This window comes from Melospiza melodia, chromosome 3, assembly GCF_035770615.1.
Source record: "Melospiza melodia melodia isolate bMelMel2 chromosome 3, bMelMel2.pri, whole genome shotgun sequence".
NCBI classification, from domain to species: Eukaryota; Metazoa; Chordata; class Aves; order Passeriformes; family Passerellidae; genus Melospiza; species Melospiza melodia.
In genome coordinates this window covers 102,344,809-102,370,901 of record NC_086196.1, presented here as the reverse complement: position 1 = coordinate 102,370,901, position 26,093 = coordinate 102,344,809, and the positions used below count along the sequence as shown (strand labels likewise).

The following is a 26,093-nucleotide window of genomic DNA, read 5'->3' as shown; positions in this document are numbered from 1 at the left end:
AAAAATATACATAATAAAAAAAACATAATGTTATCTGTAACTTCAGAAAGGCTATTCTGTTCACTGGCATAAATAATAAGAGAACCAAATGCCTGGGATTTTCTTCTGTTGGATGTTCAGAAATACTGTAATTTGAAACACTGTTGATCAAAAAAATGTGTATAGATTGCAGCCTGCTGAGAAGGGACAAGAAGTCTTTTTGGTCTTTAGAAAATGTTCTACAAATATGTAAAAAGGCAAAATATTTTCATCTGTATTCCACAACTCCTAAATTGAATGTGGTCACTTAAAGATAGAGATACATTTTTCAGACTGAAAATGGTCAACTTGAAAACACTTGTAATATTTAACCATAATATTCAAGCATCTTGCAAGACCTCCAAGAACCAGGAAAATAAAATAAAAATCACGTGGAGGGAGGAGGAAGGGAAGGGAGAGGGAGCTCATGCAGGCAAGCAATATAGTGCAGAAAAGATGGAAACATTTCTTTAGGGACTAGTTACAACAACAAGCCTTCTTAGACATGCTCATCGACCATGTAAGCATATTCCTTGTGCTGGGCTGATAAAGGAGGGCTGCAGCAGCTTTTGCCTTGTCTTCAATAAGAGTACACAACATTTAGAAAATAATCTGCAGGGGAAGAGCTCTGGCACAAATAATATTTATAAGGCAATCCTTTTTAATGGAAGAAATTTCAGAGTCCTCCTCATCTCACAGTCCAATCAAGAGTGATATGCATTCAAAAAGTGGATATTAAATATGCACTGAGCAAACAGAACAGGAAAAAATGAATATTGAAATAATTTACATGTAATCAAACTACACTGAAATTAAGTTTTAATTGTTCAGTATTCCATGATGCATATGCAGATTTTAAAGTATTCAGAATATCAATCAAGTGTTTACTTACATCAAGCAATTGTATTTAAGCATACAAAACAGATGATGAAAATATGTTCAATCAGCTACAGCTCCCAACATTTACTGCTGGGTTTACATGATCACTTTTAATTCAGTTATTTCATTTAATATTTCAATTTAATAGCTCATTCTTTCATTCAATTTCTAGGCATCTTGCCCATTTCTTAAACACAATAATAATAATTATTCATAAAAGGAGCTGTTTCCTCATAAATTCTCATATCAGCAATTTTTGGAACAGAAATGGTTTTCATGCTTTTTTCCTCCTCAAAAGATGTTGTTATTATCTGAAATATTTTCCTTTTAAATTAGACAATATTAAAAAAAAGAATAACATCTGTAAAATTACTCTGAACTCTGTTCTGTTGGAATTTCAATCCAGAATAATTAGAGATTATCAGGTTAAAGAACCTAAAAATTGCGTGGCTGGGTTGCTAAGTGGTTGATTTAAATGGGACAGATTAGTTTTTCACCAACTGTTGATCACAACACCACTGATTTAGGCATGTAGCTGTATGTCAGCTTCAGAGCCTTTTTACAAAATCAGGGCTAAAAGGACTTATATATTTCACAGGAAAAATTCTCATGTGTAATGGTCCTTAAAATGACAACCCTGAAATTCTATTGAGCTCCAATAAGATACTTTAATGTAAATTTTTAGTAAATTCTGAAGACTTAGATTGCTGTGTAATCCATTGTATATAAAGTATAGTATTAGTCAAAGGTTTATATCCTGCATTTTATATTGAATGCTGAAAAAGTGGTACTTAAGAGTTCCTGGAGAGGAATAAATACATCAAGATCTCACATTTCTTTAAAAAAACCCCGATAAACAATAAAAGAAACTCACTTTAAGCGAAAGTCAACCAAAACCCAAAATGATTTTACCCTAATGAGTTCAGTAGGACACCCTATTTTAAATAAGGTGCTTGTAGAAAACTGACTGCAGCCTGAAGACCAGGAACTCTCCAAAGAACCTATTTTGTACTTCCTCCTACACAGGCTCAGCACAGCAACTCTTCCTGTTCCCAAAAATTCCCTGCCAGAACATCCTCCAGCCAACACTGTCTTCTCCCAGCAGGGCATCCACGGCCCCCTCCCAACCAAGGTTTGAACAAGAGGCCATGTGGACCCCGCCCGGTGTTCTGCAGCACAGGTCTTGATTGGCAGAACTTGTATCTGCTGAACTTTCACTGTAGCTTTTTGGGACACAGATAACCTCCTGCATTCTATTTAACCCCAACTGGTTGCTGATTTTCACAAAACTTGCAGGCATTTGCTTATTTCTGAGACTTCTACCCTCTGTTAAATTGGCTGAGATTCCCTAGTGATTCTGGAAGTTAGTAGGGAAGTGCCAGAAGGATCAATGGATGCGTTGGAAAGCTCCACCCTCTGAGATGCCAGCAGTATTATTTTGCCAACCTGCTGTTATTATGCCACAATGCTTTTAGGTTATGAGCTCCTTTGAACAGGACACAAACCTCTGAGGAAGGTTCACAGCCTCGTTACCTTCTAAGATACCGACGAAGAGAAAGTGCTGCAGAGCACACCAAGGGCTAATGGAGAAACAGCCACTGGGTCTATGTGTGTGGAGTCAAGGGGATAATCTCCTAAATTGTATCCTAAATTGTATTTTAGATGCAGGAGCCCTAAAAGTTGTCCAGGCATAATCTATACATCCCTTCAGGCTCAGATTTAGCAAAGCATTAATGCATGGGTTTATGACCTATAATTTTCCATGGGCCCTAAATATGGGCATGTTAAGTGAAGTGCTGGATTTGTGGCTTGAGTGACTTGTTTAAAAAGAAATCCCTTATGGAACCTTTCAAAGGTCATACACAAATAGGTCTCAGGTAAGTCAGAGAATAACCATGAGAAAATACAGTATACAAATAGAAAAATACAAGTATCTCAAGGCACCCAAAATTTCAGTCACTTGAAAGATACTGTCAAGTTACATAACTCTTACCTAAAGGAAGTCCACCCATAACTTTATAGATTTTTGGGCGTAGAACTGAATGCCCTTCACATCAAAGGGTACCCTCTGGTTTGAAGCAAGAAAGCAAACAAGCAAACCAAATTAAAAAATAGGAAGAAAGAGAAAGCTAATAAGGGGAGCCAGACAGAATGACTCTCTGGCCAGAGAAAGCCCTTGAGGGCTTTAACTGGTTGTGAATCTTGAGGTCGTTCCCAAACCAACCATAAAAAAAGTTAATAATCTTTGTATGTGATTCCTATCTTCTAGAATGATATTCTGCTCTAGGAAACCAATATTTTTTTTTGACTGAAACAGTTCAGCTGACTCTGCCTTACACACTTCTTCTCAGGACAAAATTTTGAGTCAGTTTTTCAAGTGAACCAACTTAATTTTTGAATGAAGTAGTTTAATAATAAGGGATCATTTAAACCTTTAAAATACATACTTAGCAAGAAATAGTTTAGATGTATGAAATATTCTAGAAAAAGCAGTGGGTCTAGGTATAAAGAAGGATATGTCATTTGTTTGTTGAAATTTGCTCAAATTAATTATAAACCAGTTATAAACTGTAACACTCTGGAACTGCCTCATACCTACACTGAAGAAGCATTTGTTTAAAGATCCTGATTCTGTGAACACTTATGCCACACACTTCCCATGTGATGCTGGTCATTCACACTGGCTTGGGTTCTTGTAGGATGGGCCACTGAAAAGTACGACTGCATCCCCTTCCTACTGTGAATGAGAATTCTTTCACATCTGACAAGGGCTCCAAAATTTTCCAAAGCAGGTGCCATAAAAGTCTGGATAACAAGAATTGATTACTATCATAAAATATTATTACATAAATTGAAACTATTACAATTCGTATATTTTAAAACTAGATCCTGTCTTTTATTGTAATCTGCACTTCTTTTCAATTTCCTACACTCCTTATTTCCTTTTTCATACTCATTTTCCTTCAAGAGAACATCTATTTTGTTGCCATAGCAGTATTTCCCTACCTTGCAATTTTATCATCGTGGCTTTACTTCAGGTTTCTCTAAGCTGCAACCAACACCCACCCAGCAAACAGAGGCTTCCCCCACCCCCAAACCTCTTCATTCCTCCAACCTCTCACTACTTAGGAACTTCTCAACAGCGTATCTTTATCTTTAAATACAGACACACTCCAACATACTCTTCCAAAGTACTCTGGGCTAAAAACAGGTGTTAATTAAAAATGCTGATAAGAGTCAGTGACACCTGTTGTTTCACATTTATTTTACTCAACCCTGTCTGTTAAATCCTAGCCTTTATTGCATTAATTCGCTTCTGCTTTTCTTCTTTTCCAGCTTTATCCCTCTCACTCTGGTGATCATGTAAACTTAACAGTATGTCTTGAAAGCTGGATTTTATTGAGCAAACATATCAGCATGTCTACACACTAAAGACAGCTATATAACAGGGGCCCAGTATCATTGCTGTGGTTAAGGATGAGTTGCTGCCTTTATAATAAATCCCTATTGTGTACATGAGATATCTCTGCAATTTTGAGCTGCAGCAGATGGAAATTTGGTATTAAAGTTAAGATGAACAGGCCCTTTTCCTCCTTTGCTTTCTATGAGGTACAGGGCCAATTCTCCCTCATGCCTGACATTGGATAAGATGTGCTTTTTTAGTGCTAAGACTTCTCGGAGAAAACATATTACCTCAATATTTTCTAAAGCTGGCTGCCTAGAGATAAGTATCTACTTACAGAATCATGGTGCAGGGCCAAATTTTGAATAATTTGCTGAATTATGGGTCCATTAGAGTATATTTACCTTTTCCATCTATGTTTGTCAATAACCAAATTATTTCTTTATAATGAAATAATGCAGTGGTAATGTTCATACAATTCCCAAACACAACAGCTCCATTGCAGCAAATACAGCCATGGAAGAGACAGACAAAATATTGTCTGGAACTTTGTATGAATTTTGACACATTTTTAAGGGAGCAAATAGAAAACTATTGAGTCTGATGTGCTTTTTCTGCACAGCATCATGTCCAGAACATAAAACATAGAAACAGCCTTTTGCTGAGACTGAAGGCACTCCTGACCTAATCCCTTACCATTAGCTGGGAGAGAATATTAGAACAGGGCAAGCATATGGTGATACTTCCCTAAGTAGTCTCCCAGTCTCCAACAATTTGTGGTTCAGGGATTTGCTGAGCCAGAGGTGGTTTCCAGGCTGGTGTTCCTCTTCTCTGAACCTTGCCTTTGAACTCACATACAATTTTAGCATCCACAACATCCTGTGGTAAGGAGGTTCATATTTTAATTATATGTTATGGGAAGAATCACTATATTTTGAAACAGCCACGTGTTAGCTTTGTTTGATGACCTCTATTTTTTGTATTAGAAGAAGCAGTGAGCAGTCATTTACTGAGCTCTTTCTCCCTAACACTCACAATTTAATAGATCTCTATCTCTGCTGCTCCTCTTTAGGTCAAGGAGTTCTAGTCTATTTAGCCATTCCTTTCACTAAAGCTGTTTCATGCCTTTAATCATCTTGGCTGCCCTTCCTAAACCTTTTTGAGTTCTACTATATCTTTTTACAGATTGCGGGACTCCAAAACTACACACAAAATTCAGGTGTACCGAAGTTCACTGTTTTCTTTTCTAGTTCTTTTCTAAGAATTTCTAGTTTGCAATGTGTTTTTTGTACTTCAGCTGAGCACTGAACTATTTTATAGCTGTAGAGTTATAGGACCAAATTCTTCTTCCAGAATAATGTTGAGCTCAGATTGCATCAGGTTACACATGAAGTTTGGAGTCACACACCACTGTGTACAACACTTCACTTTGAATTTATTTAGATTTAATTTTACCTTCGATTTTGACACTATGTCATTGCATCCTGTGAAGCCCTTCTGCTGCTCTTCACAGCAGGTCTTATCTTTACTAGTGTTAATAATTTAGTGGCATTAGCAAATGCTGGCAGCTCACTGTCTGCTCCTTTGCCAGGTTACTTACAAGAACAGATCTGCTATACTTATAATTTCCATTGGTGACCTCCATGATGACTGACCATTTACTCTTACTCTCTTTCTTACCTTTTAATTAATTACTTATCTATGAAAGATAAGCTTTCCTCTAATCCTGTGGCAGCTTAGTTTCTTTAAGACATATTGGTGAGAGACCTTCCAAAAAGGTCTTCAATGGTCAAACTTTCATCAGTAGCAGCTGGATACCCATTACTCACATGATTGCTGACATCAAAGAAGTTGAGTTTTGAGATGTGACTTGCCTTTACAGAAATCCTGCTGACTCTCCCCCTATATGTTATTTGTCTGTATGTTCACACATTTTTAAAACAGAGTTTCTACTAATTTCATTGGTACAGAGGCTGGACTTACAGGGCATAGTTCTCCAAGGTCTCTCCAGATCGTTTTAAAAACTAACTTTATATTTTCCCTGTTTTTGTCCTCAGGTGCGAAGGTCATTCTAAATGTGAGGTTACACACCACAGTATTTCAGATGTTTTATCTTTTACTAGCTTTAGAAATTCTGAATTAATTTTACCTAGTGCTGATCATATATTACTATTTATCTATTTCTAGTTGATACTTCAACACTTACCAGTGTAAACCAAGAAACATCCCTATTCCCTCCTATCTCGGCCAACTGGTCAAAAGGAGATTTTTAAAGAGATCTACATGCCTGTCTGCTTTTTGTACCTTTTTGTAAAACTTTCTTGATATATATTTTTTTAGTCTATGTGCCTCTCATTCTATTACAGAAACTATCTGAACATCTAAGATCTTTCTGTTAACTGGCCAGTAATAATGTGATACAGGAGCTAGACATTTACAGTGCAAATCATTCCATTTATCTTCAAACAGCTTACCTTTACATGGCTAATTTAAGCTAATTAGGTAGGCTCCTTTTGTAGTTAATTGATAGGGATAGGCACTGACATTTGACTCTTCATGCTTATCTGAGATATCTCCCTTCAATGGGATTACTCATCCTTTGGGTGCCCATGTCTTTATCCTAACTACAGAGGAAGCCCAGGTGAGCATGTAGGACACATAAATTCTACATTATTAAGGCATGAGAGGTGCACCCCCAAGACACTGCATCAATTTATTGGACAAATGACTTTTGCTGACTTTTTTATAAATTTTCCTTTTGGTGTTCTTTCCTTCACAGGCTCTTGGGTTTTGAAGAACCATAAAAGGCAGATCTGCATTTGAAGACAGAAAGCCTAGGGCTGCCTGACTATCCAGTTAGCTCTTCCTGCAGGGTACTGGATGGAAATGGGAGAAAAGTCAGAAAAAAATCTGAGGGAGGGAGAGAAAACTCTGATCTGATGAGCTGAGTTCACAACAGAATATTGCCAGATGGTCCACATACAGTAAAGGGAAGTGTAATGGTGGGGCTCAGGAAGACTTTGAAGACGAATGGAGAAAAAGTGTCTTGGTAGAGAGATGAGACATGAACTGATCTGGAAAAACTTCAAAGAAAAAAATAAATCTAAAATTCAGTTCTTGATCAAGACCTCAAATTAGAGATTTTTGAGAGTCACTCTAAAAGAAGATGCTATTAGTGACTAGGTGGAGTTGATGGAGAGGGAGAAACCGATGACTTGGGAAGGCTCAAGGATGGAGATATGTTGCTAAGAACTAATTCTTGAGAGGTTTGTCCAAGAATATATTTGCATTGTTTATGCAGTCAGTGTATGCCCAAAGCCCTCAAGATTTCAGGGAAATTGCACAGCTAGTACAGCAGGAAAAAGCCACCTTACGAGGGCAGATTATCAGTTACACAACACAAGAGTGATCTCAATATGGGCTCAGCTTCTGAAAGTATCAATATCAAAGTCAGATTAACCAGCATGTGGGAATAGATTTGGCACAAACAATATTGGTCCAGCGTAGCTATTTTGTGTTCCTTTTTTCTAGTGCAGTCCCATGGGTGGGGACGTAGCAGAGAACTGGATGACTTCTGGCCCTGTGGGCCACCAAACTGCATCTGCTGCTGGCTGTGCACACTGGCTCCAGATTACAGCAGCTCTGGGGCTGCTCTAAGTGTGTCTAAGGGGCCATTCTTCCTATCCTCCAAGCAATGTCTCTCCCATTAGGTTGAGCAGCAAATCTTGCCCAAATCTCTGAGCGATTTGTCAAGGTTTCTCTTCATGGCATTTTGTTCTCAAGGAATGATGTCATGTAATTCGTTGTCCCTCCACCCCAATATTTTGCTCATTATTTCTTACATTGTAATCATTGCCAGAGAATTAAATCCTAGAGACATTCCTGTAGCATCAAAGTATCTGACTGAAATTGAAAACTGTGTTGGGACTGGTTTAAGAAAAGAAATCATTAACAACATAGGACTGAAGCAAAGACAGTCTAAACTTTTTATGAGATCTTTAACCTCTTTAACTGGAAAAATAACGTAGTTCCATTAAATAGGTGCCTTTATTTCTTGTTTCTGAAACAGGTCAAGAAGCACGACCAGGGGAATCTTTTCATGTGTAGTTCCATCACAGCAATATAAATTCTCATTTATCAGTGCTGTGGTAATATGAAAACCTTTGGTTTTGATCGTTTTTCAAAAGATGACAAAAAAATGACTCTTCAAAGTCTTCTCCAGAAGGTGCTACTTTAGTGAAAATGCTACTACTGAACTTTCTCCCATAGAGATGAATTCTGTTCATGTGGCCACCATAGAGAACCTGACTGCCATCAATGATCATTTTATCTGAAGGCATAATTTAATGCCTAATAGGTTGCCTTATGAATATAAAAGACATTCTTAGTCCTCAACCATGTCATCATTAATGTTTATACATATTTTGTGACACACTATGTACCAATGTAATTATAATTCTACTTCTAGGGTGCTCTTAAAAAGGATCATAAAAGCTCTTTGCTCACTCTGTCTCTCAGTTCCATACAGTTGGCAGCAGATGGGATTGAGAACTATTCCTATGAAGCTGAGGCATTTTTTTCACCTTTGATTTAGGGTCCTATTTAGGATGGAAATACTCACAGTGAATATCTACTTTGGAGATTGCAGTGTAGTGATACAGGAACCTGCTTACCAAGGGGTAGTTAGTACTGCATTAGTGATATACCTGCAGGGCAAAAGAGCTTTATTTTAGCTTTTCAAAGGCTGTCTTGGACTTAAGTGATAACTGTCTGTGTCCAGGCATCATGTCTAGTATAGAAGTGCACTTCAGAACTCTTGAATAGTAAAGTGATTCATAAAGATCAGTGGTGGCTGGAAGCAGGTCTCCCCTGATGCTAATGACCACTTACCTTCTCATCTTCTTTAAGAATGTTTATTTACAAAGGAGCCCTATCAAGTCCTGTGGCAAAGTCATAGCACTTGATGAATGTTCTGCTCAATGTCAAGATAATTTTTTGCATTTACCCAATAGCATCTTACATGGAACACTGCGAAGAGTAAAACACTTCTGAGATTTGTGAAGGAGTGAAAACAGCAAAAGTAAAAATATGGTGGAGGTTCTCATTTTTGGATTTATAAAAAGGAGAATCTTTCATGAATCCATCCAAAATTCTGTCGGGGAATGTGATCAGAGTTGCATCTTTCTCTTGAGAGATGAAAAAGCATTATGTTGTTATTTACAACAAAGCTTTGCTTTGTAGTTAAACATATTTGTACTATGGGGGGAAAAAAAGCCAAATTACATTCTCTTAATGAAATTATCAGATTTAAAGGTGCAAGCGGTTTTGAATCTTAGTATTTTTCCATGTAGGGAAAAAAAAAGGAAAAACAATCCTTAAACTGGGTATTCACAAACACAAAACAAAATTACAAAGGAGGAAAGGGCACAGCAGAACCGCAGAACTGTGGCTGCATCTTAATTCTGCAACTCCTGCACTGCATTTCAGACTTTACTTTCTAGCCCTGCTTTCTCACTCAAAAAATGGAACACAACAGAGCAGGCGTGTGCTTGTGCCAGTGTGTCCGTGTCAAACAAACAAGATAATTTCATGCATTAGAAAATATGACAAGCACAATTTACAAATGCTTGATCAGAGTGAAGCTAAGCCATGAGTCAGTGATGCCACAGTTAACGAGTGAAAAATGGTTCCGTCCCATTCCGTGTTCCCTGCACGGCTGCACGAGGCTGTGAGACAGAGGCAGGAGGTGCTGCAGCCACTCCCCCAGCACACAAATACACCTAGCAAAAGGGTGGGGGCAAAAAGGGAGGTTACAGCTCCCCAAGGCTTCCCAATAAATCCACCTCTGCTCAACATTTTACATAATGATATAATGCGTTATATTATTATAAGCAGTGACGTCATAATGAAATACCAGAGTGCTACTGAAGTGGCAAGAAACACCTAAGATACATTTCTGTATTTGTAATTCAGTTCCTGTATTTTTTAATTATAGATAAGGATTTAGAGGTAAAATAATTATTCATTCCATAAATACTGTTTAATGGATCCCTGGCATATAATTAAGAGGCCTTTAATTTTAATTTTGTATACTGAATGCTTGTTTTTGGAGGCATTCCATATTTTACATTCAGGGCCTCCAAAGCTCTAAGCTTCTATTTTAGTGGAAGCTGAAGATGATGTGTGGTTTGCAAATTTAAGAACTTAGCTTTTATAATGATGGATACAAATAACACGGCTGAATCCAAAATATTGCAAAGAATTTTCCTTCCGTCTTATTGCAATCTGTTTCAATTGTGCTGTCAGTGTTCCTTTGCCCATCTCAGCTTGGACAGATCATCTTCTTTCTAAAGTGCCTTCATGTCTAAAAAGGGAATCTCCCATCACTGCATTCAGCATTTTCTAGAAACTGACTTCATTGATGGCAGAAAAATAGATACACTATAATCTCCCTAAAACTGTGAAAATGGATGTCCCCAGTTATTTTGAACTGAACCTTTTTGCCTACAGTAAACAGTAAAATCACTGGCACATGGTTTTTACGAGGTGAGGATAGCCCTTCTGGAAAGGTAACTGTGTTTCTCAGTTCTAGTAAACACAGACACTCACATCTTTAAGAGTACAACAATAAATGGAACTTTTTTGGCAGACTCAGCAGGCAGGTCAAAGACTGTCTCAGCATGTAGAATGAATTAATATTTCTCTCCCATGAGCTGGTCCTTCTAAAAAGGCTTAAGGCAGATTGGTGGGGTATTCAAAGGAAAGCTAGAGAGTGGGGTAAAACCTTTTGCTTATATGAACATTTTTCAGATTTAGATCTTGAAATATTTAAGCATTTTAATGTTTTAATCTTGTATGAAAAACTCCACCCTTCCCTGTCCATCCCTGATATGTCTGGTCTCCTCCACAGCCCACCACACACATCCCAAGCTCTCTTCTCCCATTTGGCTCTGTGCTGCCATTCTGCCCTTCTTGCAGGACACTGTACACTCCCACACCTGCCTTCAGACTTTTGCCCCCAACACTTTGTCTTTTACTCATGCTCCCTCCTAACCCCACTTCTCTGACTCTTCCTACCAGACATCTGAGCTCCTCTCCTTAGTTCTTTGTCTTCTAGATTTAACTTATGTGAATCTGCTGCTTGCTCTTTCTGAAGCCCAAATGAACTGCAGAAGGCCTACCCATGCCAAGAAATACTTTTTGAATATCAGCCACAATTTTACTGCATATAGTTTAGAAAGCACTATGCTTCCTCCATTTGCTGCACTAGGGTACAAAATGATCACTTTGCTTTAGTCTCCTCACACTCACAAGAGAGTAACAAATGTCCTTTAATGTTGCATCAAGTTTACGGTCTCAGTTTACAGGGTTTCTGCATCCAAGTCTTCTGGTTTGGTCATACAGACACATCCGTTGTGATGAAAAAAATCACTCTGAAGAGATACATTAGCTATTTGTAATTAGCCTGCAAGTATTCAGTGCTAAATGAAAAATGGTAAAAAAGTGAATACATCAAATAATTGAATCATAGAAACATCTAATATCCTGAGTTAGAAGGGACCCACAAGGATCATGAAAGTCCAGCTCCTGGCCCTGCACAGGTCAGCTCCAAGAATCACATCCTATGCCTGCAAACACTGTCCAAACCCTCCTTGAGCTCTGTCAGGCTTGGTGCTATGACCACTGCCTGGGGAGCCCTGTTCCAGTGTAAAAGCATCCCCTGGTTGAAAAACCTCTTCCTAATATTCAACCTAATCCTCTCCCAGCACAGCTTCAGGCCTTTCCCATAGGTCTGGTCACCAGAGCGAAGAGATCAGTGCCTGCCTTTCCACTTCTCCTCATGAGAATGCTGACCACAATGAGGTCTTCCCTTGGTTTCCTCTTCTCCAGGCTGAAAGAACCAAGTGACCTTCTGTTTGCCAGGGCACTGCTTTCCATCAACCAGGATCCCCAGGTCCCTTTCCATGGCACTGCTCTCCAGCCTCTCATTCCCCAGGCTGTACATCCAGGGCTGCAACATCCCAGGTGCAGAATCCATCACTTGCCCTTGCTAAACTTCACATGGTTGGTGACTGCCCAGTCCTCTCATTTGCTGAGGTCTCTCTGCAGCATCTCCCTGACTTGGAGGGAGCCAACAGCTCCTCTCCCTTGTGTATTGTCTGTGAACTGGCTCAGTGTCCCTCCAGTCCTGTGTCCAGGTCATTTATGGAGATGTTGAGGAGCACAGGGCCAAGGATGGAGCTCTGCAGAGCCCCAGTAGTGACAGGTCCCCAGTCTGATGTCACCACATTCACTGTAACCCTTTGTGCCCCAGCTGTGAGCTCACCCATCCCAGGATGTGTTTATCCAGCTGAGGGATGAACATTTTGTCCAGAAGGATCCCATGACAGACAGTATCAAAAGCTTTACTGGAATCCAAAAGCACAACAACAACTGGCTTCCCTTGATCAGCTGGGTGGGTTACCCTGCCATAAAAGGAAATCAGGTTTGATAAAAGCAGCACTCTCCTGTCTGAAGAAGCTGTGCTGGCTGTGACTGAGGAGTGCTTTGTCCTTCAGGTGCTTTTCAATACCTCCCAGAATAATCTTCTCCATAATTTACCAGTCACTGAAGTGAATGTGACAGGCCTGAAGTTTCTAGGGTCATCCCTCTTGTCCTTCTTGACAATGTTTGCCAGCTTCTGGTTAGCTGTGGCCTCTCCAGATTCCCAAGCCAATTCACAAATCATGGAGGCAGGGCTCACAATGACATCAGCCAGCTCCTGGAGTGTTCTCAGATGGATCCCAGCAGGCCCCACAGACTCATAGGGGTGCAGCTGGAGCACTGGAATGGTCCTCAGGGCTCAGTTCAGGGCACTGGGAGCCCCTTACCCCATCAGTGGTGTTGACAGAGACAAAGAAAGCATTAAACATCTTTGCTTTATGGCCCTGTTTGTGAGGTGACAGTCCTCATCCTGTAACAGGCTGATGTTATCACTGCAGTGACTTTTGTTATTAATGCATTTTTTAAAAAACCCTGTTTTTATGGTCTCCCACAGCTCTGGGCAGCTTCAGCTCCGGTTGAGCTTTGGCCACACAAATTTTCTCCCTGCAGTGGTGAACAGCACCGCTGTATTCCTTCCATGTCACCTGACCTTGCTTTCCCTGACAAACAGGTAGTGGGAGGAACTCCCCATTTTCAGGGTCCTCATGGGCATAACATGGTGACCTGAGAAAGCAGGAGCATAATTCCCTTCTCACTTTTCTCCTGTTCTGAATCCACAGCTATAAATCAGGCTGGCAGGAGTGCCTTGCCTTACTAGTCTATCACAGACAGATGTAATAGCAGCAGCTGCAACTTTCATGTGTCTGAATTAGTGGGCACTGTGCCTCCCTATGATCCTCCTAGACATTGCATCATGCCTGGTTGGCATTCACTCACCCAGAACCATGGTTTACCATTCTCCAACAAATCTGTAGTTCTCTCTGCTTAGCCTACATTTAAATCATTCTAGTCACTTAAGAAAACATCTAAAAGGAAAAAAACACCAATTAAGGCACAGCCACTTTAATGCAATAATGATCAGCTCTGAACATCATTTCCTTGCTTTCTATCAGATAAATCTCCCATATTTGAACATTTAATTTTGTACTTAGATTATGTCTTCTGAGATAAGCTTTAAGCATTACCATCTGTTCTGCAGCAATCACATGATCCTATCACTTTGATTCGGTTGAATACAAATCCCTTTGAAAATAGGAAAACAGCAAAATAACAAATTTGTTCCAAAAACTGCCACAACCATAGATTGTTCAAAGGCTGTTTTACAGTGGGAGGTAAAAGACATGAGGAGACTCTCGTGCACACCTCCTGCTGTGCCCCACGCTGTCCAGGCAGCGTTCTGACACTGAAGGTTCTTGTTTTAGGAGGACTGAGTCAGTGTTTCAGCTGCAGCCTCAAGGGCTGGCAGCTCAGCCAGGGCCCCATGCCTCTGCATGCCTACTAGCACTTGGAAGCAAAGCCTGAGTCAGAGGGAACACACCTTTCTCTTGCAGATGTAAGAGCACTAGAGTTACACCTCTCAGCAATCTCTGAGGCATTTTTCCTGCATCTGTCCTCTGCAGGCAACTGGCCCACGGCCATGCTAAGTTGGCCACTGCCACAACAGCATCTTCCCTGCTGGTTTCTAGGAGAAAGGCAATAACAGAGTTTGTACCCACTGTTGTGGCCATGTGTGTTAAGAAAACTCCAGTGAAAGACTGGCACATATTATGCAAATATTGGATCATTCTTCCACAAGGAATAATTTCCCAACTGGAATGGACCTGTTCACTGAGAAGATGATCCTCTTCAGACACAAAATGTAGAAGACAATATTGAATATTTGTCTTCTAGATCTGGAAAAAAGCACATTCTATGCTATCAAAGTAACTCTTGCTTTGCCCATGCAGACAATGTATATACAGTCTGGAGGAATCACTGCAAAAGGGTGCATTGTCAGTCTTTGCACTATGTCCATCTACACTTCTTCTTCTTGTTTGTAACAAGATGTTACAAACATTGCATTATTCAGAAGGCAACTTCTCCTTATTTTATCCATTGGATAATTCCCAGAAGGAATATCACAGCTATATTTGTGAACAGGTTGAACTGCTGCATATCAATATTTATAATGGGTTGAAAAAAATACAACCCATAAGCAGTGTAGTATAAATTCTTACTGAATTTGTTATTATTTCTCATCTAATATCAGAGCAGCTTCCTTGTGAAGACAAGGTGAGGAAGTTGGGGCTGCTCAGTCTGGAGAAGGGAAGACTGTGTGAAGACCCCATAGCAACCTGCCAGTATCTGAAGGAGCCCACATGGAAGTGAGAGGGACTCTGTCAGGAACTGCAGTGGTCGGACAATGAGTAATGGCTACAAAGTGAAAGAGGGGAAATTTAGTTTGGATATATGGAAGAAATTCTTTACTGTGAAGGTGATAAGGCATTGGCACAGGTTGCCCAGAGAAGTTGTGAATGTCTTGTCTCTGGAAATGTTCAAAACCAGGTTAGGATGGAGCTGGGAACAATCTGGTCTGGTGGAAGGTGTCCCTGCCCATGGTGGCTAGGTTGAAACAAGATGATCTTTATGGTCCCTTCCAACCCAAACCATTCTATGAGTCTACACAATTTACAGACAAATTCAACACTGCATTTTCTCCTCTTATTTTAATGGCATTGAAAATTACTGGAACCTGAATTTACATATGAGAATTTTAAAAGTGAGACTAACAAAATGTTCATATTTCAGTCGTGTGAAGACAAAAATGTCCTGGACTGTGTTTGTGTTCTAGCATCTTTCTAAACTCAGTGTTTTCTCCAAGTTTCTAAGTTCTTTCTATAACTAATCTGCAAGCAGTTGATGAATATTAATCTCTCAGAAGCAGGGTATCTTTTTTTCTATCAAGCTAAATGGGAAAGGGTGATTCATTTTAAGTGTATTGATGACAGAAGAGCTCTGAATAGCACTTTATCTGCATTACTCTATTTGAAAGGAACAAAGTGCAAGTTAAACAAACATTAACAACTAATGCATTTTTTTCAGGGGTGGTCCTCTTGGAAAATGTTAACCACATAAAAGTAGGTAGTTATTGAAATATGCAATTAATTTTAAGTAGATAGAAGCTGAAACTGTCACTCACCTGAGCAGGTGGTGGAAGAACCTTCTTGCATATCTGCTGATGGGGTCCCTGTACTCCAGCACAGTTCTATCCAAGAGAGGTTTTGTTGGAGCATAGAAGGTTCCAAGGCTTGCCTCAAGCTGTGCTGTGGAATTCAAACACAGCAGCAATGAAACAAGTGAATGAGTTTCAATTACAACAGGTTGCTCATGTTTGCAGTCAGTCAAATTCATCAAACAGTGATGAAATGTGATGTTGTTGAAGGACAGATGAAATTAAAATATGACAGATTGTACAAATAGAAATGTGCATATAAACTTTGGCTTGCAGGCACAGCTGACAATGACTTTGAGCAACAAAAGCTATCAAAAGGATAAAGAAGTCTATAACACATCAAGTTCTCACCAGCAGCCTACAACTAAAAGTGACTCATGAGACTAATACAGTGTGAACAAGATTGTCCAGTAGAGATCAACTCTCAATTAGCTCAAATAGTCTTTGTCCTCTTAGGCAAACAACAAGGGAGTTCAGTTTTTCAGGGATTATTGTGTTAGGTCAGCGGGTAACAGAACCCTCTTTGTGATGGCCTTGAGGTCTAAGGAACCTCCTTCAGCCCACAGCTCTTTAAAATTTTTAAATAAAAGAGTCTAGAAACCCTAAGGGTTTGACAGCATGTAGTGGTAGGAAACAGGATAACCTCCCATGTAATCAATAAAATAAAGCCCTTTTGTTACACAAGTTCTCTCTTCTTTAAATACTTTCTGACTGCTGTACTCCACAGCTCAAGCTCTCAGGCATTTTTCTACACATTTTTAATACAACATTATAAACAATAGAAGTAAACATACAGTATACTTAGGTGTTCCACACACTTAGCTGAAAGGAAATTAAATTATCAATAATATTTATGCTGTTTGACTTTTGCTGCAGAGTCAACAATGTAGTACAAGGCCTTATAGGCAGAAAAAGGAGGACTTGCTATATAAGTATTTGCTGTATTTGTATTTATGTTGCTCTACAAGCAAAATACAACCTGTTGTCTCATTAGGCAGGCAGAATCTCATTGATTTGCCATTATTAATGTTTGTTTGAATGAGGCATTTCTGTATTTAGTGACAATTACTCTTTACTTCCAAACATAGTTACATTTGATTTTATTAGGCTTGATAGCACTAAATGTGCTAATAGTACTGTTAGTTACACAGGCAAACTGTTAGTAAATTAGTTTTGTGTTATCTCCAATCTAGATTGTAAGATAAGTCGAACTTTAAAGGTATTTTCTTTCAAAGCAGCAGTCAATTTAGATTAAAATAGAAAAACAAGCCATACTCCCTTGCCATTGCTGTTTTCTTGACAGCATGTTTTGAACTTCTGAAATATTTCAACTGACATGGAATATGAGTGACTACTGGCACAGTTATACATTCATTAAATAGCCCAGCTTGATGTTGAAGGCAGGATAAAGATCTCAAAGATAACTGCCCCATCACTATAAATAAAAGGTCCCACTGGGTTTTGTTAATAAAAAAGAAAACAAATTACCATGCCAAATTTGTTAGATTTAGATAGAATAACTCCTGGATGGAATAAAATTCCTTCCTCTGTAAACAGTGTTAGGGAGCTGCATGGGGGAAACACACAGACATCTGTTTATAATGTACATATTTTTAGAAGAGTATCATAGCCAGCCCTTTTCACAGGTCCTTTTCAAAGCATGTTTTATTTAGAGTTTATATGTTTGCAACACAGAGATTTTTTTAATCAGATCCCACAAAATGGGATAGCTGATGGTTTGGCAGCAATGTAGGACACCTTGGAGTTTTTCTATCATCAAACACACCAGTATCCTGCGTATTCTCTCTTCCCACAAAAGATGCCTGGTCTCCAGCTGTCTGCCTGCTAGACTGGAGGATAACACCTTCTCTAAATCAAGGCACTTCAAATCTTGAAGTCTATTGAGTTTCAAGATAGCAAATCAAGAGGAAGGCACCACACCAGGCTTTAGCAGAGACAGGGCTAAACTTAAAATTCATAATTTCTTCTGAGGGACCCCAGCTACTACTGCAGGGGGCTAGATTACAGTGAGGACAAATGCTTTAATCCTAAAGGAGGCAGCAGAGGATAGTGTATTCAAGGCCTTTGCATCTTGTAATGAAAGAATGACCCTTTGAAAGTACCTTAAAAAACATACTAAAACCTCTTGTCCCCATTTCAGGAAAATATCTCTCCATAAGTTGGTGCTGTCTCAGCATGAATATAACACAATATTTCAATCCTGTGTTAACTAACCTTTGTCTGTAGCATAAGCTAAATTTATAGAATGTAATGAAGTTACAGAATATAATGCTAGTGCTATATATATTAAGTAATGCCTATAGCATATATATATTGTAATATGCATTATTTTAGTGTCACTATTGATACAAACTAAAATGTAGTCAATGCATAGGTCCAGATTTTATTGAAATTACTTGCCTACAATGACATGTGATTATGAGGCACCATAATCGGGCTGACTCTCTGGAGTCTCACTACTGTCTTCTTTATACAGTCAATAAATACACAGTCATAATCCACACATGAATTACCAAGACACCACAGCAATCCATTAGAAATATAAACAGTCTCTTACCTTCTCTGGCTGGTGTAAGCTTTTGTTTAAGGAGGTGGTTGCAAATGGCACTCATGCAGATAAAGCACCGCTGCCCCATCGTGTTCCAGTTCATGGTGCTCAGGACATTAATTGCCTCCTGTATCTCATCATAACGAATGTACTGGTGGATGATTTCCTCAAGGCCCAGTTGTCCCCTTGTGAGCACACCTTTGACAAGAAATATTACAACCAGAGATAATGGGTTCATACTTTTATACAGAGTATGTAAACCAGTAGCTGACTCCTTTTATATGGTATACTTAGACTGAGGGTGCCGGACAGCAGATAAAAATCATCAGTGAACTTCACACACGGATATTGAATGAATATAGCCAAAAGTCACTGGTGACAACATTACGTAATGAAATTTGGTTTAGACAGGGTGGAATAACTTTATTTGGAGTTTATCATTATTGCAAGGCAGGTAATAAATTAACTTTTACAGCATCTCCTCCCTGTAGTGAAATAGTGCTGGACAACACTAAACCTCAGCATTTGTCTCACACAGATGTATCTTTGCATACAAGTGTAGAGCAGCTCCAAAGCAACTTTTACTCAATTACTCTCCATATTGTAACTGCTCTGGAATGTCCTTCTAGCTTGGCAATATTCTCTAAGTGGAGCTTTTTTCTGAGGGGATACCATGGAAGTTATCATCATCTTGATACTACAGACCTTTGAATTACAGTTGCACATGAAACCAAGAACAGGTTGCCACACAGATGTTTCTTGACTTGCAGATCTCAGCTTCCAAAGAGAAAACCTTTCTTTAATGATACTTAAAAAATTAAGTACTTCTCTGTTGCTAAATGTGAGTCTGTAAGGTTTTTCCCCAAAAACATCACTTCTGTATATGCAAGTTCTCTGCAGTTTAATTCTCCTCAAGCTGTATTCAGATGTTTTTCTCCCCTTTTTTCACCTTGCTTCTTATTTCACATATTCACAAACAGTTATGAAAGTTCTGTGAGGTATGTTTTCTAAATAACAGGTCTGCTCTTCTCTGTTACCAGGCCTTGTTTACCCCAGCCAGTCCTATGTAGTTCACTTTATATTTGCATATATTAAAGCCTATGGACATTATGCTGAGCAACAGCCATGTTTAAGTTGTTAATATCTAATAGTTATGGCAGATTTCATTCTTCCTAAATGTTTAGTGTTTTTAAAGTATTACAGCAGCTGAGCAATCTCCACATGAACCTCTCAGTGAAGATGAAAATACTTATTTTCATGTTAATTAAATACAATACTATATTTAAAATGCCTTTAGAGGCCAGCAATGCTAAACCACTGGCACCAGCACCACATTTGGCATTATCCAAGATCTGGGTTGGCATCAATGACAAGAAGCCGCTTTTGGAAATGAGTTTGGCATTAGACAGCAAAAATATTTGCCATTAGTGTCTGAGGGCATGTTTAATATGACTTTTTCCTGAAATAAATCTGGATAGACAGCATAATGGAGATTCACAACTTGTCCAAAACCATAATGTAGCTGGAAGTTAAAAACATATTTGCCTATTCTCACTGACATAGTTTCTTAACAGACTTCTGTGGGAAACAATTCCAAGCCATGTGTTACTCATGGATTTTATTTCAGTCCTGAATGCCTGTCTGGGTCTTGCTGTCATGAGCCCCTAATTTTTTTGCTATAATTTATTAATGCATTTAATTAATTTATTTATTTGTTCTGCATTATTTCTTAAATAACAGAAACCTAAAAACTGCTGAGACTGTTTTAGTAAGAGGGACTTACTAATCAACACAGTGTTCCCCTGGCAGTGTGGCAAACTGAAGAGATGAGGTGTAAAGCTGAACACCAGGATGAAATAGAGAGCAGCATATTTTTGCACAGTGGACTACAAAGAGGGAGAGAGGGAAGAAGGGAGACAGCTTTGCCTTTTTCCTAGAAGAGATTTTACAGTAATTATACAGAATGAATTTTAAAATGTGATAACTTTCAGCTGTAGAGGTCAACATCTTCCCATTTGGATGCTTGACTTCTCCTGGGTGGTGCGCTTCCAGGCAACCTGCTTGGGAAAAAGAGGTGACAGCCAACTCACTGCCTAATTGATTTAGGAACAGTGCCCAGGGAGACAGTCCAATTAAGTTTACAAGCTGGCAATTAGCAGCAAAGGTCTCTAAATCCCTGTACTGAGAGCCTGCTTGCCTTGGTAAGAACATAAATGTGCTAAAGATAGCAAGGGGAAAGCTGTGCATTCTGGAAAGCTGTTGTGAGAAAACCTCACCAGGGAGGACTGAAGAAAAGCAAGGTAGAGGTGGGTAGAGTGCCTCCTGCTCAACTCCATCCCACCAAATCAGGACAGAGATAATTTAGAGAGTTTTTCTTTTAGATGGCCAATATGCACAAAATCATCAAATAGCTGTTATAATTAGTGTTCTGGGGTACACTGTAACTATTAAACCTGTCATTGAACTTAATGCAGCTAATTATCTCAAAATTAATGATAACCTGTAAACAGGTTTTTAAATAGTTTTTGAATAGTTGTGTTATTTTAAATAGTTTTGTTTTTTCTGATAACAGCAATAATCCAGATCAGCTCTTTTAAAACTACACAACTATAAGTCAATCCAACATCTTTTTGTTACTAACATCCTCTTACATTAATTTAGCTTTTTGCAGTGGCAAACTTGTTTAGAATTTTTTAATTCAGTCTTTCAAATTTTTAGGTCACTGATAATTTTAGACAGTTTTTTCCTCACAAAAGTACATGTGTGTCTCATTAAGTAAAGAAATTAAGTAGATTTTCAAATCTTACTATCAACTAGGTTGTTATTTTGGGTCTTTTGGCAATTTGTTTGGTTTTGGTTTTTTTATAAAAAAGGCCTCTTCCTTATCTCAATAGCTTTATACAAAAGAATCATTAAAAACTCTCATAAAGATCTACAGAAGTAATCCTGTTTTCTTGGACAGACAGTGGGCAAAATGCTGAAATTTTCCAGGATGGCTGTCTGCCCTGCTGAAACACTGGCTTGGGAGTCAGAGGGTTTAAGCATGATTGTTTTTTTAGCTCTCACAATGGGCTTGCACCACTGTAACTTGCCTGACTTGAATGAAATGAATACAGTTCTCACTGATGAGCCACTGCAGGGGTTTTATTCTTAATTCAGCCACTGTGTAACTCTTGGAAAGCCCTTTAGCTTTTCTTTGCTGCTTCTTGTTTTTCTGCTTGTAAAAGGAAGTTAGTTGTGGTTTTACTCTTTTAAACTCTCTTCATACCTAAAAAGAGAAGTGCTATACAAATTCTAAAATTAGCATTATTACTTCTTTTATTCACAACTCCTTCCAAATTAATTGAGAGACCAAACTTCTCTGAAGGTTATGAAAATCATTCTTCTTCTGTGGAAAATCTTCAAAGGAAAAAAAGGTGCAACTTCCTGCACCAAAGCCAGGAAGAACAGAATGCTGGACAATATACATCACACATGCAGAAAAAAATTTGGTAAAGAAAATAGCATTACTGTTCTATTATTAAATATAGCTTATTTTAACTTGTTAGGGTTATTACTACAAAATGAATACAATTCTTAAGATCATATACTACAGATTAAATGAATTTTCCAGAGGAAAAATTGTAATGCTTTCTTAGAGTAGTGAGGAACACTATGGGATGCTGATCAGACAGAAGTTGGGGTACTATTCTATGAATAGGAAAAGGTATAAAGTTATTGTGAAACATAAAGAACTCCTTGGTAGCTTCAGATATCTTTGGAGCAATTTGCTTTAAAGGCTATGGTCTCATATACCTAAAGTGAGGGTGTTCCCAACCTTGTGGGATACAGATGTTTCTTTGACAGCTCAAGGTTCAACAGATGTGCTTAGTAACTTACCAAGTTTAAAGTGAAGCACTCCCAAGGGTCCTTTATCAAATCTAACCAACAAAAGATCATGAATATCCACACTGTCAGGACTGGGAAATGCACCTGGAGGAGCTGCCCACTGGATCTGGATGAGGCTGGTGGACACGTCACAGTGTTTACTGAATTGCAGAGTTGCCTCAGGTGAATAGTCCTGTGCCAAGAGCTGAATTTTAATTGGGGACAGCGCCGTGTCAAAAAGCTGCAGCTCCCCCTGAGAGCTGCCGACCACCAGCACGGCTCCGGAAGGGTGGTAGGTTATTACAGCAGGGAGCAGCTTGGCTTGGGCCAACAGAGTCACTTGGCTGTAGGCTTCGAACAGAACTACTGAGGAGTCCTCACAGCCCAGCACCAGTTTGTCCTCTGTGACATCCCTGCAGCAGCTGATGGCCCTGGCAGGCAGGGGGACGCGGGTGACGGCGGCGCACTGCATTCGGTTCCTGAGGCACTTGTAGACGCAGCTGTCGGCCATGGGCTCCTTGGCCGCCGACACCGAGCGCTCCACAGTCAGCACCTGCTGGGGCTGCACACAGCTGAACCTGGCATCCAGAGGCTCCCACTCCGTGCGCACGTAACTCAGCACCTGGAAAATATCCAAAGCCTTTTGGTACTCATTTGTGGCCCTTTACTCTTGAAAATAGACTGCTGCGAATGAGCTTTCCTGTGGGTCAGTCATAAGTAAGCATTCTTGAAATGGAGCTCTGAAATCTACCCTTTTAACATTTAAAAGATTAATTCATTTGATTAAAAAAACTCTGCAAGAGAGTTTGAGCCGTATTTGTTTGTCTGGACCTATTAACAGGTTAGCAGAACTGAAGATAAAAGAGGGGATGGTCAGTGATGGTAAGCGGAGAAAGGGCTGATGTAAAAGAATAATTATTCTTTTGGTCTGGGTTAAAAATCCCAAAATTCTGGGGAAAATCTACAGTATGTTACTCTTATCATCAAGCTTAAAGGATTTTTGATCATTTGCTTTGGGCCATGGTAACAGAAAATATTACTCTGAAGTGGTAGAAACAATGGCATGTTAAAACAGCACCTACTGTACATTGCCAGATGAGTAGGTGGTAGATGTTCTTGGGTGCCATACAGGTTTAGATGCAGAAATAATGAATTTGTGATAGCAGAAGAGGGGACCATTACAGGGTACTTGAAAGTTAAATGAATGGGAGGAAGAGCACAAAGGCAGAATGTGATAAAAGCAGCTGGCAAAGAGCAAGAATCTGGAGTGTGGAAACATGGGAGGAACCCTCAAGAGATGGAAGCAGCAGTGGAGACCAGTGAAGGTTCATGTACTATGATAAATGGGTTTGAATGAGAGGTGTACAGGATTTGAGCAGGGAAACCGTGAGAGAAACAACAATTGTAAATAAATTACAGATGAACTTATGAAAAGCTATTTCATAAAAAATAGAGAGAAAACCTGTGGCTCTAGAAGAATGAGAGTAGTGGAAGCCAGTCAAAAACTTGCTGGTGTTTGTTCATGCAGAAATAAAGAGTGAAAGGAAATTGTGAACCTGAGCTGAATCCTGCTCTCATGTATACCCACAGCAATCTCCACGTTGTAAATTAAAGCTGCTGACCTGCCACAGCTTTTGGAAGCCCCTTGAGTCCATGTGGTATGAAAGCACAGAAAGGAGTAAAAAATGTGATTAAAAGGTAGAGAGAGGATGAGGAAGGAAATCTAGACATTTCAGGGTGAAAACAGAAAGGCCCAGATAATATTAGAGCAATTTAAATTTGATTTCCACAGATCACAAGACCAACTGAATATGCAATTTAGCCTTTCATCCTGTAAAGGAAAATAAGAAATTCAGATATTTTTTTGGCATACTATCCATTACTTCTAAAGTAACTGATAAATTTATAAACAAGCTTTTTGGGACTTTGATCAGACTGATTAGGATCTTTTGTTCTGACAGTTTACTTATTTTGTCTGCAAAAGGGTTTCTCATTCAAAAGAGAGAAGAAAAGGATTGTTGCAATGCTCTGGCTGGAAACCAGATGACAGTTAATACAAAAACCTTTGCTACTTTTAGATGAGTAGCTAGGGACGTGCAAAGAACCACTTAATGCAAAAGCACCTGATGCAGAAGCCAATGCATTTAACCTGTGAAACCCACACCAACCAATCTCAACAGAGATCCATGAAAATATGTGTCAAAGAGGAAATAAAAGATTACAATACTTTTCTAATCTGAAAAACACTTTCTCACCTCAACCATTCCCTCACCACTGGCTTAGCCTCTGCAACAAGTCATTTGATGCTCACAAAACCTTGCAGTGGCGACTGTGCAGACGTTAGAAGTGCTGAAGTGTGTTTATTAGGGTGTTAAATTGCAGGACAAGGAAACTCCTAAAAGAGGTTATTTGTGGACAAAGGATTACTGTGACCACAGAATTCTCTAACCCCAAATAAAGACAAAGTGATGTGTTACTGTTTGTTCTGCATTTTTCCCTAGGAGTATGTATAGACTCAGGTAGCTCCTTTCAAATGTGAGAAACAGAAATCTTGCCCAAGCAAGTCTTCAAAGCTTCCATAACTTCAGTGAAATGAGCCTTGAGGCTTTCTTGGACTCACTTTTCTGTCTTCCTGTGGGAAGTTTCAATGCACTGCATTATTCTGCTACATATTTTGACCCCAAACCAGTATTTTCCTCTGGACAACTCTTCAAAAGCTCCAAGAAATTCATGAAGATCCACAAAATAATCAGGCCTATGAGAGATAAGAGCCTGAAAGCTCTCATCAAATTAAATTAAATTCGGAAGAGACACTGGCCTTGAAGGTTTAGGCAATAAAGAAGAAAATATGTGAAACATGGATTTTTCAACTCCATAGCAGTGACTGGAGGAAACCAGCAATGGAAACAGTCACAGAAAAAGAAATGTTGCCAAACAATTGTTGGAGAGTCAGCAAGTAAACTGCAACCAATTCATCATTTTGTCCTGCCTTCTTAGAACAAAAGTAGGACAAAATTATGATCACCACCTAGAACTTCAAAGGAAGTAAAATCTTCCATTTAGGAAGATTAATCTAATGAGTCTTGAGATGAGAAGCTTCCTAGCTTCACAAAGTTTTGAGAGCAAATCCTTAAAATGAAGTCTAGGGTAGGTCTGGTTGCTGTATAAAATTCTAAACTAGGAAAAGATTCCTGCAAGGAGAGAAACTCTCTGTTGCCTTTCAGAACATAAGGTTTGGCATAATGTTTAAACACATAAGGCTTAAATGAAACCTTTCTAGGCACTGCTGCTCAAATTCTGATGGAAAACAGAGAAACATTTCTCCCCAAATTGGAACAGATAAGCTGCTTCTCATGCATCAGTGGCCTCATGTGCCTCTTGCAGAAAGAGAACCAAGCCGAGAGACCTCTTTGTTCTGCCTTCCAGTTCTGCTGAATGTATCTGGTATTCAGCATTCTGAAGGGCAAAAATGAACATTCTCTTCCATCTGAGAGGGAAGATTTGGGTTTCTCTGTCAGAAATTAGTTTTATTATTCAATCTTCATGCCACTAACTGGAAAACTAAGGCAGAGAGACACTCAACTACAGAAACCATAATAATGCTTTTGAAAGATAAGTCTAATAATCAAAACTTTTCTTTTTTCTTTTCCCCCAAGAAGATG

The 26,093-nt window shown here is 39.1% G+C and overlaps 1 protein-coding gene across 8 annotated transcripts in view; it reads right to left on the bottom strand.

The window, feature by feature from the left end:
• Window positions 1-26,093, bottom strand: part of WDPCP (WD repeat containing planar cell polarity effector) — a 148,301-nt gene that overhangs the window by 50,021 nt on the left and 72,187 nt on the right. For all 8 annotated transcript variants that reach the window (XM_063152336.1, XM_063152338.1, XM_063152334.1 and 5 more), the window contains 3 exons: window positions 22,444-23,053; window positions 18,574-18,762; window positions 15,963-16,086 (listed from right to left, as the gene is read on the bottom strand). In XM_063152336.1, the coding sequence (XP_063008406.1) occupies window positions 15,963-16,086; window positions 18,574-18,762; window positions 22,444-23,053 (923 nt within the window). The remainder of the gene's footprint in view (window positions 1-15,962; window positions 16,087-18,573; window positions 18,763-22,443; window positions 23,054-26,093) is intronic.